This window comes from Pyxicephalus adspersus, chromosome 7 (genome assembly GCF_032062135.1).
Source record: "Pyxicephalus adspersus chromosome 7, UCB_Pads_2.0, whole genome shotgun sequence".
In the NCBI taxonomy this organism is placed as follows: domain Eukaryota; kingdom Metazoa; phylum Chordata; class Amphibia; order Anura; family Pyxicephalidae; genus Pyxicephalus; species Pyxicephalus adspersus.
The window spans coordinates 50598459-50614990 of record NC_092864.1 but is presented as its reverse complement, the minus strand read 5'-3'; the positions used below and the strand labels follow the sequence as shown (position 1 = coordinate 50614990).

Here is a 16532-nt window from a genome sequence, read left to right as displayed (position 1 = left end):
TTGTGCTTAGAATAAAATTACTGTGTTTTACATTTTCTCTGAATAGTATTAAATATTTTCCCTAACATTCTGTTTGCTCAACAGAGAGACCCAGTCCACCAGAAAAACTTGGAGTAACCAATGTTACAAAGGACAGTGTGTCACTGGCTTGGTCAAAACCAGAGCATGATGGTGGAAGCAAGATCCTGGGCTATCTTGTTGAGGCTTTAGAGAAAGGACAACAAAAATGGGTCAAATGTGCCATGGTCAAGACAACTCGTCATGATATTCGTGGCCTCAAAGAAAATATTGATTACTTCTTCAGAGTTTTCGCAGAAAATCAAGCCGGTCTAAGTGATCCTAAAGAGCTTCTTCTACCTGTAACTATAAAAGAAAAGCTTGGTGAGTATTTATTACAATGTAAACTGTAAACCTGCCCTTTTTGGTAATACTTTTGATTTTAATATACATGTATGCCAAGATTCAGATTCACTGTTTCCCCTTCTCAGACATAGTCCAGGAAGCACCTCTTCTTTCCTTTGACCTCTCTACTACCAATTAGTGAAATATACTGCAGTATACCACATCTCATTAGCAGGACTTTTGTCCAATTATTGTCCCATTTTACCAGCTGAGCAAGAGCTTGGATATGTATTTATCTAGAACAAAAAAATGCCACTATTTAACTATATTATACCACAACTGAAAAGAAAAATGCTTTGCAACAAATCAAGACATAATATTTAATACAATTTATAGTATCTTATCTTTACATTTTAGTAATGCTTAAGCTGAAAATTTTATTATTGATATTTTTTTTATGTTTTACTAAAATGAATCTAATTATAAGTTGTATGCTTTTAATTTTCAGAATCACCTGAAATAGACATGAGAGGATATCCAAGTAACACTGTATATGTCAGGGCAGGCTCCAATCTTAAGGTTGACATTCCAGTTTCTGGTAGACCTCTTCCGAAGGTGACACTGTATAGGGATGGTCTTGTTGTGAAATCCACCTTGCGGTTCAATACTGAAACCACAGCTGAAAGCATCATTATTAACCTTAAAGAAAGTGTTGCTTCTGATGCTGGATCATATGAACTAACAGCATCCAACTCCAGTGGAACAACTAAGGCTATGCTCAAGATTGTTGTACTAGACAGACCAGGCCCACCAGTAGGTCCTGTGGTCATCAGTGATGTCAGTGAAGACAGTTTAACACTGCAGTGGGAGCCTCCAAGCTATGATGGTGGAAGTCAGGTTACCAACTACATTGTCCTGAAGAGAGAAACAAGCACAGCTGCTTGGTCTGAAGTTTCCTCTACAGTGGCCAGAAATGTAACTAAGGTTATGAAACTAACTAAAGGAGAAGAATACCAGTTCCGTATTAAAGCTGAAAATCGTTTTGGCATCAGTGACCATATTGATTCAGAGTGTATAACTGTCAAGCTGCCCTACAGTAAGTTTGCAATACTATTTAAATAGAGAATACAAACTAAAAATTTTGTTTTATTTTATACACTGATTACACTTTATTTCTTTTTTAGCCATGCCTGGGCCACCATCCACACCATGGGTCAACAATGTTACCCGAGAAAGCATTACTGTGGGTTGGCATGAGCCAGTCTCTAATGGTGGCAATGCAGTAATTGGATATCACTTAGAAATGAAAGACAGAAACAGTATTCTGTGGCAGAAAGCTAATAAGACAATAATTCGCACTAGTCACTTCAAGGTCACCAATGTTAGTGCTGGGCTCATCTATGAATTCAGAGTATATGCTGAAAATGCTGCTGGAATAGGAAAAGCCAGCCATCCATCAGAACCTGTACTTGCAATTGACTCATGTGGTGAGTATATATTTATTGTCAATGTTCTGTAGGTGGTGTCAAATGGCTTACAGTGCAATGTGATTAAAACTTAATAGATATTTCATACAATGTGTCTTAACATGGCAAGCAAGAATTTCAGTTGTCACTGATGTGGCATTCAAATTCAGTTTTAACAACTAACATTAACAGCATAACAATCAAGCACAGATAAAAAATAAAGGCTGCCTTTTGTTATGATTAATAATGTTTGTCTTTCATTAACAGAGCCCCCTAGAAGTGTCCGAGTCACTGACATTTCAAAGGTTTCTGTGAACTTGGTATGGCAGAAACCAGCATATGATGGTGGCAGCAAAATTACTGGATACATTGTGGAAAAACGTGATCTGCCAAATGGACGTTGGACCAAGGCCAGCTTCACCAATGTTATTGAGACACAGTTCAGCGTATCTGGATTGACTCAAGGCAATCAGTATGAATTCCGTGTCTTTGCCAAGAATGCAGTTGGTTCCATAAGTAACCCATCAGATGTTGTGGGACCTGTCACTTGTGTTGACACCTATGGTAAGGAACTTTACTTAAAGTAGGCACATTTTATTTACACCTTTTAAAATGGCATTACTAAAATACTGAATTTCTGAATAAACCTAATTTTACCACTTCATTTTGCTTCTTCACATATGAATACTTTAATGTAAGAGACATATTAGTGCAACATGTATATCAAATTAACAGTTGTATATAGTTGGATAAACTAATCAATAAACAGCACTGGTATTAAATACACATTTTTTTGTTTTATAGGTGCACCCCAAATAGATATACCACCAGAATACACAGATGTTGTGACATTTAAGGCTGGAGTGGCTGTGAAACTTAAACTTGGCATTTCTGGAAAACCATTCCCTACTATTGAATGGTTCAAGAATGGAAAGGAAATACAAACCAGTGCTCAAGTATCTATTGAAAGCACCAGTGAGTTTTCATCAGTCCTAATTAAGGATGCATCTAGGATCAACAGTGGACTTTATGAGCTAAAACTGAAGAATGCCATGGGTTCTGCTTCAGCTAGTATCCGAGTGCAATTGCTTGGTAAGTGTTTATTTATTTAATTATTTTATTATAAGTTTTTGGTAATATTTTTACTTAAGTTTATTGTATTACTGATTTTATTTTGTCTATATAGATAAACCTGGCCCACCTGCTGGACCTATACAGTTCAAAACAGTTACAGCTGAAAAGATAGCCTTCTCATGGGAACCACCTTCTGATAATGGAGGATCCAAAGTGACCCATTACATTGTGGAAAAACGTGAAACAAGCAGAGTAGTGTGGTCTTTAATCTCTGAGAAGTATGAAGACACCTCAATCACTGTCACCAAACTAATCAAAGGAAATGAATACATCTTCCGCATTAGAGGTGTGAACAAATATGGAGTTGGAGATCCCCTGGAGTCGGAACCTGTGATAGCAAGAAATGCATTTGGTGTGTAAAACAAATTCAATTGCATGTTATTGCGGTCATATTATTTTGCATAAAATGATATCTGATACTTAATATTCTGTTTCATGTTTTAGTAACCCCTGGTCCACCAAGTATTCCTGAGGCTGCCACAATTACCAAGAATTCTATGACTGTAACCTGGAGCAGGCCTACCGTAGATGGTGGAAGTGATATAAGTGGATATTACCTGGAGAAGCGCGATAAAAAGAGTTTGAGGTGGTTTAAAGTAATTAAGGAATCCATCCGTGACACAAGACAGAAGGTAACGGGGCTTACTGAAGACAGCGAATATCAGTTCCGTGTCTGTGCCATCAATGCAGCTGGTCAAGGTCCATTCTCAGATGCATCTGATTTCTACAAGGCAGCTGATCCAATTGGTTAGCATTTTATTTTTATTTTTTTTTCTTTGATGAATATTTTGTAATGTAAATGATTATTTATTAATTTCAAATGCTTGACTACTGGTTTACACTATTTTTTACAGACAAGCCTGGTCAACCAACAAAACTCAAGATTGTAGATAGTACTAAGTCATCAGTCACTCTTAGCTGGACTAAGCCTGTCTATGATGGTGGTAGCCCAATCACAAGCTATGTAGTAGAATTAAGAGAAGGAGAAAGCGAAGAATGGACTGTCGTTAGTGCTAAAGGAGAAGTCAGAACTACTGAATATGTTGTTTCTCTTCTTAAACCTGGTGTTGACTATTACTTCAGAATATCTGCTGTAAATGCTGCAGGCAAAGGAGAACCTATTGAGATGACTGAACCTACCCAAGCAAAGGACATACTGGGTATGTCATTTTTGAGTGTTTTCAGTTTTAATACTAGAGTTATAATTTTAAATTATTATGCTAATGTGTTATTTGTATGTATCTACAGAGGAGCCAGAGATTGATCTTGATGTTGCATTAAGGACTTCAATTGTGGCAAAGGCTGGTGAAGATGTTCAGTTAATGATTCCCTTTAAAGGTAGACCTGCTCCAACAGTGACCTGGAGAAAGGGAGACAAGAACATTGGCATTGACCCAAGATACAATATTCAGAACACAGAATCTTCAACATTAGTTGATATACCTCAAGTCACTCGCCATGACACCGGCAAGTATGTTCTGACAATTGAAAATGGTGTTGGACAACCTAAATCCACATTTGTCACCGTAAAGGTGCTTGACACCCCAGCAGAGTGTCAGAAGCTACATATAAAGAATGTTGCACGTGGCACTGTTACACTGGTATGGGAGCCCCCACTTATAAATGGCGGAGCTGAAGTCACTAACTATATAATTGAAAAGAGAGATGCTACTAAGAGAGCTTGGGCAGCTGTCACAACAAAATGTTCTCATACATCATTCAAGATAACAAATTTGTCAGAGAAAACAGCCTATTTCTTCAGGGTTCTTGCAGAAAATGAGAATGGTGTAGGGGAACCATGTGAAACAACAGAACCAGTAAAAGCATCTGAAATTCCAGGACCAATAAAAGATTTAGCAATGAAAGATTCCACTAAAACATCTGTTATTCTTGCTTGGAGCAAACCAGATTATGATGGTGGCAGCCTTATCAGTGAATATGTAGTGGAAAGCAAACTTAAGGATGAGAAAGAATGGTCACATGCAGGAAACAGCAAAGCATGTGAATTTGAGGTCACTAAACTTAAGGAGCTTTCAGTTATGGAATTCAGAGTTTCAGCCAAGAATGAAAAAGGTCTAAGTGATGGTGTTATCATTGGGCCTATTACAGTAAAAGACTATGTTATTACACCTGAAGCTGACATATCTGAAATACTTGGAGGACAAATCACTGTACGTATTGGACACAATGTACATATTGAGCTACCATACAAAGGTAAACCTAGGCCAACTATATCCTGGTTGAAGGACAATATTCCTCTTAAAGAAAGTGAACAAGTCAGATTTAGGAAAACCGAAGCAAAACTAAGTCTTAGCATCAAGAATGTTAAGAAAGAAAATGGTGGCAAGTACACTTTGATCCTTGACAATGGTGTTGCTCGTAAATCATATGTAATCACAGTGATAACACTTGGTCCACCTTCTAAACCAAAGGGACCTATAAGATTTGATGAGATAAGAGCTGACAGTGTAATCATATCATGGGATGCCCCAGATGATGATGGAGGAGGAGAAATTACATCATACAGCATTGAGAAGCGTGAAACTTCTCAAACCAACTGGAAAATGGTTTGCTCCAGTGTTGCCAGAACAACATTTAAGATTCCAAATCTTGTGAAAGGAACAGAGTACCAGTTTAGAGTACGTGCTGAAAACAGATATGGAGTAAGTCCACCACTAAACTCTGCTGATGTTATTGCCAAACATCAATTTAGACCACCAGGCCCACCAGGAAAGCCAGTTGTTTACAATGTTACAAGCGATGGAATGTCTATTACCTGGGATGCACCAGTCTATGATGGTGGTTCGGAAATTACTGGCTTCCATATTGAAAAGAAAGAAAGAAACAGCATACTGTGGCAACGAGTTAACACCACACCTGTATCTAACCGGGAATACAGAATTATTGGACTAATTGAAGGTCTGGATTACCAATTCCGTGTTCTGGCAGAAAATACTGCTGGCCTTAGCCCAGTAAGTGAGCCAAGCAAATTCACTTTGGCTGTATCTCCTGTTGGTAAGTAATGCTGAAAATCGGATTAATATTTGAAGTTATGAAAAGTTATTTTGCAAAACTAATTGCCTTTTGTATTTTTAGATCCTCCTGGTACACCTGACTATATTGATGTCACTAGAGAAACAGTTACTCTCAAATGGACTCCACCACTGCGTGACGGAGGCAGCAAGATTGTGGCCTACAGTATTGAGAAGCGCCAGGCCAATAATCGCTGGCTCAGATGCAATTTTACTGATGTTTCTGAATGCCAGTACACAGTGACTGGTCTAAGTCCAGGAGATCGGTTTGAATTTAGAATCATCGCTAGAAATGCTGTTGGAACAATCAGTCCACCTTCTCAGTCCTCTGGATACATCATGACCAGAGATGAAAGCAGTAAGTATTGTACTATTTTTAACCGGTTTATTTTAAGTTTTTCAAAAGAAGAAAGCGGTACATATGTAGCATGTTAATAAAATTTTATATTTTGACATAAAAAGACCTAAATTGATCAATCTAAAATTGTAGAGAAGCATACTGACTGATATTTCTAGTTGTCTACCAAAATATTTTATTGTTATGTTTAAGCATTTTTTTTCAGTACTGTAACATTTTAATGGAATATTCTTTTGCTTTTTCAACAGTTGCTCCAACTATTGAGTTTGGTCCTGAGCACTTTGAAGGACTTACTGTTAAAGCTGGAGAAAGCATTAGAGTTAAAGCTTTAATAAAAGGACGTCCAGTACCTCAGGTCGTTTGGCTTAAAGATGGAAAAGAGATTGAAAAGAAACTTGGAGTTGAAATAAACACTGCAATTGGATACAGCACTATCTTTGTCAGAGATGCATCTCGTGATCATCGTGGTGTGTACACCGTAGAGGCCAAGAATTCATCAGGAACCAAGAGGGCTGACATGACAATAAGGGTGCAAGGTAAGATGAGAGCTATAGCCTAAGAGATAGCATGTACTTTACTAAATAAAAGAATACCAGCCTAACACACATTTAAAATAAATGTAAAAAAATAGATTAGACATTCCAATAATTAATTATATTTTTAAATGTATATTTTCCACAGACACACCTGGGCCTGTAGGTGGACCAATAAGATTCAGCAACATCAGTGGTGAAAAGTTGACTTTATGGTGGGATCCACCTGCCAATGATGGATGCAGTGTAATAACTCATTATGTTATTGAAAAGCGTGAAACAAGCAGATTGTCCTGGGCTCAGATTACTGACCAGTGTGAAGCCTGCTCATACACTGTTACAAAACTGATTAAGGGCAATGAATATCAATTCCGCATTTCTGCAGCAAATAAGTTTGGAGTTGGCAGACCTCTCGATTCTGATCCAGTTATTGCACAGATACAATACAGTAAGTAGACCAATCATTTATTATTAGCTGAAGATGTGACAGTTGCTGTGTTCATTACACATGTTGGATATGATTGTATTTATAATTTCTTGCAATTTCAACAGCTGTTCCTGATGCACCTGGAGTGCCAGATTCTACTCATGTCACTGGTGACAGCATTACTGTAACATGGGCAAGACCAAAATCTGATGGTGGCAATGAAATCAAACATTATATTTTAGAAAGGAGAGAGAAAAAGAGTCTGCGATGGGTCAAAGTATCCAGCAAGAAGCCCATTACTGAGACCAGATACAGAGTAACTGGCCTTGTTGAAGGAAACGAATATGAATTCCGTGCAATAGCTGAAAACGATGCTGGAGTTAGTGAGCCAAGTGGAGTATCTAGACTAATTAAATGCAAGGAACCTGTAAATCCACCTAGTGCACCCAGCATTGTTAAAGTAAGTGACACTTCAAAAACATCAGTAAGCTTGGAATGGACCAAACCTGCATTTGATGGTGGCATGGAGATAATTGGATACATCATCGAAATGTGCAAAGCTGATCTTGGTGAATGGCACAAAGTCAATGCTGAAGCTGTAGTGGCCACAAAATATACAGTTGTTGATCTTGAGGCTGGTGAAAATTATAAATTCAGAGTCTCTGCAGTTAATGGAGTAGGCAAAGGAGACAGCTGTGAAGTACCTGCTACAGTACAAACTACAGATAGACTAACATCCCCAGAAATTGATATTGATGCCAACTTCAAGCAGACCCATATTGTTAGGGCTGGTGCAAGCATCCGTCTCTTCATAGCTTTCAAAGGAAGACCTATACCAACTGCAATTTGGACAAAACCAGACTCTGACCTTAATTTGAGAGCTGATATTCATACTACAGACTCATTTAGCACCTTGACCGTGGAGGACTGTAACAGATATGATGCAGGAAAATACACTTTCACTGTAGAAAATAACAGTGGAAGCAAGGCTATTACATTTACTGTAAAGGTTCTGGATTCTCCTGGCCCACCAGGCCCTATTACATTCAAAGATGTCACAAGGGGAACTATTACATTATTATGGGATGCTCCAATCAATGATGGAGGTGCACGCATACACCATTATGTAGTGGAAAGAAGAGAAGCAAGCCGACGCAGCTGGCAAGTAGTCAGTGAGAAATGCACTCGACAAATTATTAAAGTTTCAGATCTTGTAGAAGGTCAGCCATACTATTTCCGTGTTTCTGCTGAAAATGAATATGGTGTTGGAGAGCCTTATGAAACACCAGAACCTATAGTAGCCACAGAAGAACCAGCACCACCAAAGAGGTTAGACATTGTAGATACAAGCAAATCTTCAGTAACACTGGCTTGGGTAAAACCTGAACATGACGGTGGAAGTCGTATATCTTCCTATCTGATTGAAATGAAACAGAAGGGATCTGACCACTGGATTGAAGCAGGACAAACAAAACATTTAACTCTGACCATTGATAACCTAACAGAAAATACTGAATACGAGTTCCGTGTTCGTGCAAAGAATGATGCTGGTTACAGCGAGCCAAGAGAAGCCTTCTCATCTGTGATAATCAAAGAGCCTCAGATTGAGCCTACAGCTGATCTCAGTGGCATCACCAGACAGCTGATTACCTGTAAAGCGGGAAGCAATTTCACAATTGATATTCCAATTAGTGGTCGTCCAGTTCCAAAGGTAACATGGAAACTGGAAGAAATGAGACTCAAAGAAACAGACAGAGTAACAATCAAGACAACAAAAGACAGAACAACTCTGACTGTTAAGGACAGCATGAGAGGTGACTCTGGAAAATACTACTTGACACTTGAAAATACAGCTGGTGTCAAAACATTTACTGTCACAGTTATTGTTATTGGAAGACCAGGTCCTGTCACAGGTCCTATTGAAGTATCTTCTGTATCTGCTGAGTCATGTGTACTGGCCTGGACTGAACCTGAAGATGATGGTGGAACTGACATTACAAATTACATTGTTGAAAAGCGTGAATCTGGTACAACAGCATGGCAACTTGTTAACTCCAGCGTAAAACGTACACAGATTAAAGTTACCCACCTCACAAAATACATGGAATACACTTTCCGTGTCAGTGCAGAAAACAGATTTGGTGTCAGCAAGTCTCTTGAATCCACTCCTATTGTTGCTGAACATCCTTTTGGTAAGTAAATTTTTTTGTCTGTTTAACTGTAACGTTATCAGTTTTTAAGTTTATTTGAGTAATAATAAATGACCTATCACATTTTTCTTATTTATTAGTTCCTCCAAGCCCACCCACAAGACCAGAAGTATATTCTGTGTCCGCTAATGCCATGGGCATCAAATGGGAAGAACCATACCATGATGGTGGAAGCAAAGTTACAGGATATTGGATTGAAAAGAAGGAACGCAATACTATCCTATGGGTGAAAGATAACAAGATCCCATGCTACGACTGTAACTACAAAGTCACATCATTGGTTGAAGGTCTGGAGTACCAGTTCAGAGTCTATGCCCTTAATGCTGCTGGTATCAGCAAAGCTAGTGAAGCTTCAAGACCTGTCATGGCACAAAACCCTGTTGGTAAGTATATTCTAGGTAAATAATTGACCAATGTGTTTGTATGTGTATATATATAAATATATATATAAAAATATATGCTTTTGTGTATGGTAGAATTTTTTTAAAAAGAGCCTAAATGTTAGCAGGTTATGTTTTGGGTTTAAGAAACCACTCTTTTATCATATCTGATTTGGAATTCATAATTTTAGTGTATTTCTTAAAACACAAAGTAGAAATAGAATTAATGAATCACTGTTTTACAAACTTTTTCATGTTAATTTACAGATCCACCTGGAAAACTAGAAGTTACAGATGTTACAAGATCCTCAGTTTCACTAAGCTGGACAGCTCCACTTTATGATGGTGGTAGCAAAATTGTTGGCTATATTGTAGAACGGAAGCCGTTCAATGAAACTGGAGATGGTCGCTGGCTGAAGTGCAACTACACAACAATTTCCGAAAATGTCTTCACTGTCACAGCTCTGAGTGAAGGAGAGATTTATGAATTCCGTGTTCTTGCCAAGAATGCCTCTGGTGTAATAAGTGCCCCATCACAGTCTACTGGTGCTGTAACATGCAAAGATGAATACTGTAAGTATTCATAGCATAATAAATAACAATGCCATAGTCCAAGTCCATTTTCCATGTGTTATTGACATTGCTCCTTACCAATAATAATTTTATTTATTAATTTTAGCACCACCCAAAGCTGAACTTGACAGCAAACTTCAAGGAGATGTTGTTACTGTAAGAGCTGGCTCTGATCTTGTACTTGATGCATCTATTGGTGGCAAACCTGAACCAAAAGTCTTCTGGTCAAAGGGAGATAAGGAACTAGAACTCTGTGAGAAGATCAATCTACAATACACCAACAAAAGTGCTCTTGCAATTATCAAGTTCTGTGACAGAAGTGATACTGGCAAATACACCTTGACATTAAAGAACGCAAGTGGAACAAAATCCGTTTCTGTTCTTGTCAAAGTACTTGGTTAGTATACTTACAAAGTGCTCTGTGTGATGTGTATCAAAGCCACTATGATAAAAGTAATTTTGTTAACAATTGTTGTTCATTTTCTACTGTTTAGACTCTCCAGGTGCATGTGCAGGAAAGATCACTGTCAGTAGGGTCACAGATGAGAAATGCACACTTGCTTGGAATCAACCACAAGAAGATGGAGGTGCAGAGATTACCCACTACATTGTGGAAAGACGTGAGACTAGCCGCCTCAACTGGGCAATTGTGGACCCTGAATGCCAGACACTTTCATGCAATGTGACAAGGCTGATTAAGAACAATGAGTATATATTCCGTGTAAGGGCTGTGAACAAATATGGACCAGGTGTCCCACTGGAGTCTGAGCCTATTATTGCAAGAAATTCATTCAGTAAGTAGGAACAACTATACTGTACAAATTAAAAACATAATTACTTTTCACAATAGATTTTACTCATTAATGTAATATCTTGTTTTTTAACAGCTATCCCATCATCACCTGGTGCACCTGAAACTGTCGGTGTAGGAAGGGACCATGTCATTATTCAGTGGCTCAAACCAGAATCAGATGGTGGCAGTGAAATCAGCACTTACATTGTTGATAAACGAGAGAAAAAGAGTGTGAGATGGACAAGAGTCAACAAGGACTACACTATTTATGACACACGTTTGAAAGTTACTAATTTACTAGAAGGAAGTGAATATCAGTTCCGTGTCAGTGCAGTAAATGCTGCTGGAAACAGTGAACCTAGTGATTCATCTCCATATGTCCTGTGCAAAGAACCTTCATGTAAGTTTTCATTTATATCATCTAAGTTGTCACACTTATACCAAGCATACAGCTAAGTGCAGCACAAGGTGCAAATCAATTAGCCGCACACCTGAGTTACTTAATGATTTATATAGTACTAGATGCAGGTAATATGCAAAACTATGTAAGCAACTTAATGTTAAAGTTAGGTCAGAAATGACAACCTACACAATATTTCTGCATATGTTGTTTTTAATAGTTTAATAGTTTTAATAGTTTAATAGTTTAAATGTGCTTAAATGTAGGTGTGATGGATGCATGATTGGCATTGATTAATGCTCAGGATCACCCCACTATTAACCAATTGAATCTTAGTTATCGTGGCATATTTTTACTTTTTTAACATTGGATTTCACTTTCTTTTTAGATGCCCCAGCAGCCCCATCTGTTCCAAGAGTAGTGGACACCACAAAAACCAGCATCAGCTTGGCATGGTCTAAACCTTTGTATGATGGAGGTGCCGATGTTCTAGGCTATGTTCTTGAGGTACAAGAAGAAGGCACTGAGCAGTGGTATAGACCACATACAACAGCCCTCCTTAGAAATCCTGAGTTCACACTAACAGGCCTTAAGACAAGCCAGAAATACAAGTTCAGAGTTTCTGCTTCCAATGCAAATGGTACAAGTGACTTCAGTGAATCATCTGCAGCAATTGAACCAGTTGAAAGAATAGGTATGTGTATATGTATATATGATCCACTTTGTAACCCTTGTAGTTTGGTATTACCAACATTAATTGCCATCTTATTTTTGTTAGAAATTCCTGACCTGGAACTTGCTGATGACCTTAAGAAGATTGTTACAGTAAGGGCAGGTGGCTCATTGCGTCTCATGGTATCTGTCTCTGGAAGGCCATCTCCAGTTATCACATGGAGAAAGGAAGGTGTTGACCTTGCAAGCCGAGCCATGATCGACATTACAGACAGCTATACTTTGCTTGTGGTTGAAAAAGTAAACAGATATGATGCTGGAAAATATGTCATTGAGGCAGTCAACCAGTCTGGCAAGAAATCTGCAACCGTTGTTGTCAAAGTTTATGGTAAGATTTAAATATGTATTAGTTCATATCCAAACAATCAATGTTTCTTCTAGCTAGCAATGTCATACTCTACACAGTTCTAGAAAATTTGACATTGTGCATATTTACTTAATAGATTCCCCAGGCCCATGTGGTGCAGTGAAAGTGAAAGAGGTTTCAAAAGATTCTGTCACAATTACTTGGGATGTGCCCGTCCTCGATGGTGGTGCGCATGTAAACAACTATATCATTGAAAGGCGTGAAGCTGCCATGAGAGCCTTCAAGACTGTTACTACAAAATGTAATAAGACCATTTACAGAATCACTGGACTTCAAGAAGGCCTGATGTATTACTTCAGAGTTTTGCCAGAAAACATTTACGGAATTGGAGAACCTTGTGAAACATCTGATGCAGTTTTAGTGTCTGAAGTTCCAATGGTACCACAGAAACTTGAAGTAGTTGACATTACTAAATCCACAGTAGCTCTTAAATGGGAGAAGCCTCTCCACGATGGCGGTAGCAGACTAACAGGTTATGTAATTGAAGCTTGCAGAGCTGGCACAGAGAAATGGATGAAGGTGGCAACATTGAAACCAACAGTTCTCGATTACACTATCACATCACTTAATGATGGGGAACAATATCTGTTTAGAGTGAGAGCACAAAACCAGAAGGGTGTTTCTGAACCACGGGAAATAGTAACTGCAGTGACTGTGCAAGACCAGAAAGGTACAGTAATATAAAATCAAATTTTTTATCTCATGACTGCAAATCATTGTGTTACATTAATGACTTACCTTGTTTTGTGTCTTCTCATAGTGCTACCTTCCATTGATCTTGCTGGCATACCTCAGAAGACTGTCCATGTACCATCTGGCAGACCAATTGAGCTTGCCATACCTATACATGGACGTCCACCTCCAGCAGTTACATGGTTCCTTGCTGGTTCCAAGATAAAAGAGGTTGACCGCGTTAAGATTGAAACTGTAAACAAAGTAGCTAAATTAACAATAAGAGAGACTACAATCAACGACACAGGAGATTACACACTTGAGCTTAAGAACACTACTGGTACAGTTAACGAAACAATTAAAGTTATCATTCTAGGTGAGTATTCAAGGAATGCTACTTTGGTCTTTTAGGATGTATGATAAATCAAAATGGTAAATATTATTTTTTTTTATAACTACAGACAAACCTGGACCTCCTGTTGGACCTATTGTCATTGATGAAATTGATGCCACTTCTGTTTCTATATCTTGGGAACCACCACTGATGGATGGTGGAGCTACAATCAGTGGCTATGTTGTAGAACAGCGTGATGCTCATCGTCCAGGATGGTTACCTGTTTCTGAGTCTGTTACAAGAACACAGTTTAAATTCACTAGACTCACTGAGGGAACAGAATATGTATTTAGAGTGGGAGCTACAAACCGCTTTGGCATTGGTTCCTTCTTGCAGTCAGAAGTTGTAGAATGCAAGAGCAGAATAAGTAAGTAACATCAACAAAATTATTTTTCTAACATGTCCTCATGTTACAAACATAAAAGTGCATATTTGTTATTAAGTTTGTAATCTATTATTTACCTGTGTATGTGTTTTTTTCCAGGTATTCCTGGACCACCTGAGACTCCACAAGTGTTTGATGTGTCCCGTGATGGTATGACTATTACCTGGAATCCACCAGGTGAAGATGGAGGATCCCAGATTGTTGGTTACATTGTGGAACGGAAGGAGGTCAGAGCTGATCGTTGGGTGCGCGCAAATAAAGTACCAGTGACAATGACGCGCTACAGATCTACCGGACTTATTGAAGGCTTGGAATATGAACATCGTGTTACAGCTATAAATGCAAGAGGAGCTGGAAAACCAAGTCGTTCTTCTAAATCTGCAGTTGCAATGGATCCAATAGGTAAATTAAAAAGAAAAATGTAAATATGCAACTTTCACGTTCATAATGTTGAAAAACAACATTTATTTTGTGTATTAAACCAATTATTTAATTGAATTCTTTAAACAATACAACACAACTTAAATTGTATAATATTATACAATGCATAAAAATTACTGTTAATGTATCTTAATTAATGTAAGATTTTCTTGTATTTTAAAGAACCTCCTGCCAAACCTCAAAATCCAAGGGTTACCGACACTACAAGGACATCTGTTTCTCTGGCATGGAGTCCACCAGAAGAGGAAGGTGGATCTAAGGTCACTGGTTACTTGATTGAAATGCAAAAAGTTGACCAATATGAATGGACCAAATGTAATACTACTCCAACTAAGATATGTGAATACACACTTACTCACCTTCCACAAGGGGCAGAGTACAGGTTCCGTGTACTTGCCTGCAATGCTGGAGGACCTGGAGAACCAGCTGATGTTCCAGGAACAGTCAAAATCACTGAAATGCTTGGTAAAACATTTAAGTTGAACAGTTGAACGATTTGCTTAATATGCCAGTGAAAGTGTGCATAACAAAATATATTTCTTTTCTAGCATATCCTGACTACGAACTGGATGAGAAGTACCAGGAAGGTCTTGTTGTAAGACAAGGCAGTGCAATTAGGATCACAATACCAATAAAAGGCAAGCCTATTCCAGTATGCAGATGGACCAAGGAAGGTCAGGATGTAAGCAGGAGAGCTATGATTGCTACCTCTGAAACACACACTGAACTTGTCATCAAGGATGCTGTCAGAGAGGACTCTGGGACATATGATCTATTGCTTGAAAACAAATGTGGTAAAAAGGCAGTTTATATTAAAGTTAAAGTTATTGGAAGCCCAGATTCTCCAGTAGGTCCTCTGGAATATGATGACATACAAGCACGTTCTGTAAGAGTAAGCTGGAGAGCTCCTGCTGATGATGGTGGCTCAGATATCCTTGGGTACATTGTTGAAAGACGTGAAGTACCAAAAGCAGCTTGGTATACAGTTGATTCACGAGTGAAGGGAACATCACTGGTTGTGAAGGGACTTAAGGAAAATGTTGAATATCATTTCCGGGTTTCAAGTGAAAATCAATTTGGGATCAGTCGTCCATTGAAATCTGAGGAACCTGCTGTACCAAAGACACCTCTGAGTAAGTATTACTCAAATTTATATTGTTGTCATACATTTACAGAAATGGTAATGCCTAATGTTTAAGGTAAAACAGAAAGAAAAATCTATAAAATTTATCTGCATACAGATCCACAAACTTCTCTTGGCCTGCTTAAATTATTCAAAATATTTGGTTTCACTGCAAGAACAAGTTCAGTGCAGATTTTTTCAATCAATGTAGTAAAAGCCATTGTTTTGTTTTCCTATTTGATTACTTGCTTTCTTAGAACATGGTAGGGCATGGCTTTAATAAGATTCCAGAAGGTTTTCTTTGTAGAAAAATTCCTATGCTGTGATAAGCACTTTTTAAAAATGTTGTCATTTGGCAGAGTGTTTGAATAAGAGCAAAACAAAAATATTTGAAATAGGTGATAACATTTATAACATTATAACTAAGCAGTTATTTGAATTGCAGATGTACCAGAGCCTCCAAGCAATGCACCAGAAATTGTTGATGTCACAAAGAGCTCAGTCAGCTTGTCATGGTCTCGACCCAGGGATGATGGTGGTTCTCGTGTCACTGGATACTATATTGACCGCAAAGAGACAACTACAGATAAATGGGTTAGACATAATAAAACCCATATTACTACAACTATGTACACTATCACCGGACTTGTACCGGATGCTGAATATCAGTTCCGTATCATTGCACAAAATGACATTGGTTTGAGTGAGCCAAGCCCATCTTCTGACTTAGTCGTTTGCAAAGATCCATTTGGTAAGCAGAATGACATCTT

At 38.2% G+C, this 16532-nt stretch overlaps 1 protein-coding gene across 1 annotated transcript in view; it reads left to right on the top strand.

The window, feature by feature from the left end:
* TTN (titin) overlaps window positions 1–16532 on the top strand; it is a 229257-nt gene that overhangs the window by 201428 nt on the left and 11297 nt on the right. Inside the window, exons 297-323 of the mRNA XM_072418400.1 lie at window positions 85–381; window positions 851–1438; window positions 1527–1829; window positions 2076–2372; window positions 2613–2900; window positions 2995–3294; window positions 3387–3689; window positions 3797–4102; window positions 4191–5957; window positions 6039–6332; window positions 6581–6868; window positions 7014–7313; window positions 7418–9484; window positions 9583–9885; window positions 10150–10455; window positions 10562–10852; window positions 10950–11249; window positions 11343–11648; window positions 12037–12342; window positions 12427–12708; window positions 12824–13417; window positions 13508–13795; window positions 13881–14180; window positions 14298–14600; window positions 14802–15104; window positions 15188–15772; window positions 16208–16513. Coding sequence (XP_072274501.1) covers window positions 85–381; window positions 851–1438; window positions 1527–1829; window positions 2076–2372; window positions 2613–2900; window positions 2995–3294; window positions 3387–3689; window positions 3797–4102; window positions 4191–5957; window positions 6039–6332; window positions 6581–6868; window positions 7014–7313; window positions 7418–9484; window positions 9583–9885; window positions 10150–10455; window positions 10562–10852; window positions 10950–11249; window positions 11343–11648; window positions 12037–12342; window positions 12427–12708; window positions 12824–13417; window positions 13508–13795; window positions 13881–14180; window positions 14298–14600; window positions 14802–15104; window positions 15188–15772; window positions 16208–16513 — 12171 coding nt within the window. The remainder of the gene's footprint in view (window positions 1–84; window positions 382–850; window positions 1439–1526; window positions 1830–2075; window positions 2373–2612; window positions 2901–2994; window positions 3295–3386; window positions 3690–3796; window positions 4103–4190; window positions 5958–6038; window positions 6333–6580; window positions 6869–7013; window positions 7314–7417; window positions 9485–9582; window positions 9886–10149; window positions 10456–10561; window positions 10853–10949; window positions 11250–11342; window positions 11649–12036; window positions 12343–12426; window positions 12709–12823; window positions 13418–13507; window positions 13796–13880; window positions 14181–14297; window positions 14601–14801; window positions 15105–15187; window positions 15773–16207; window positions 16514–16532) is intronic.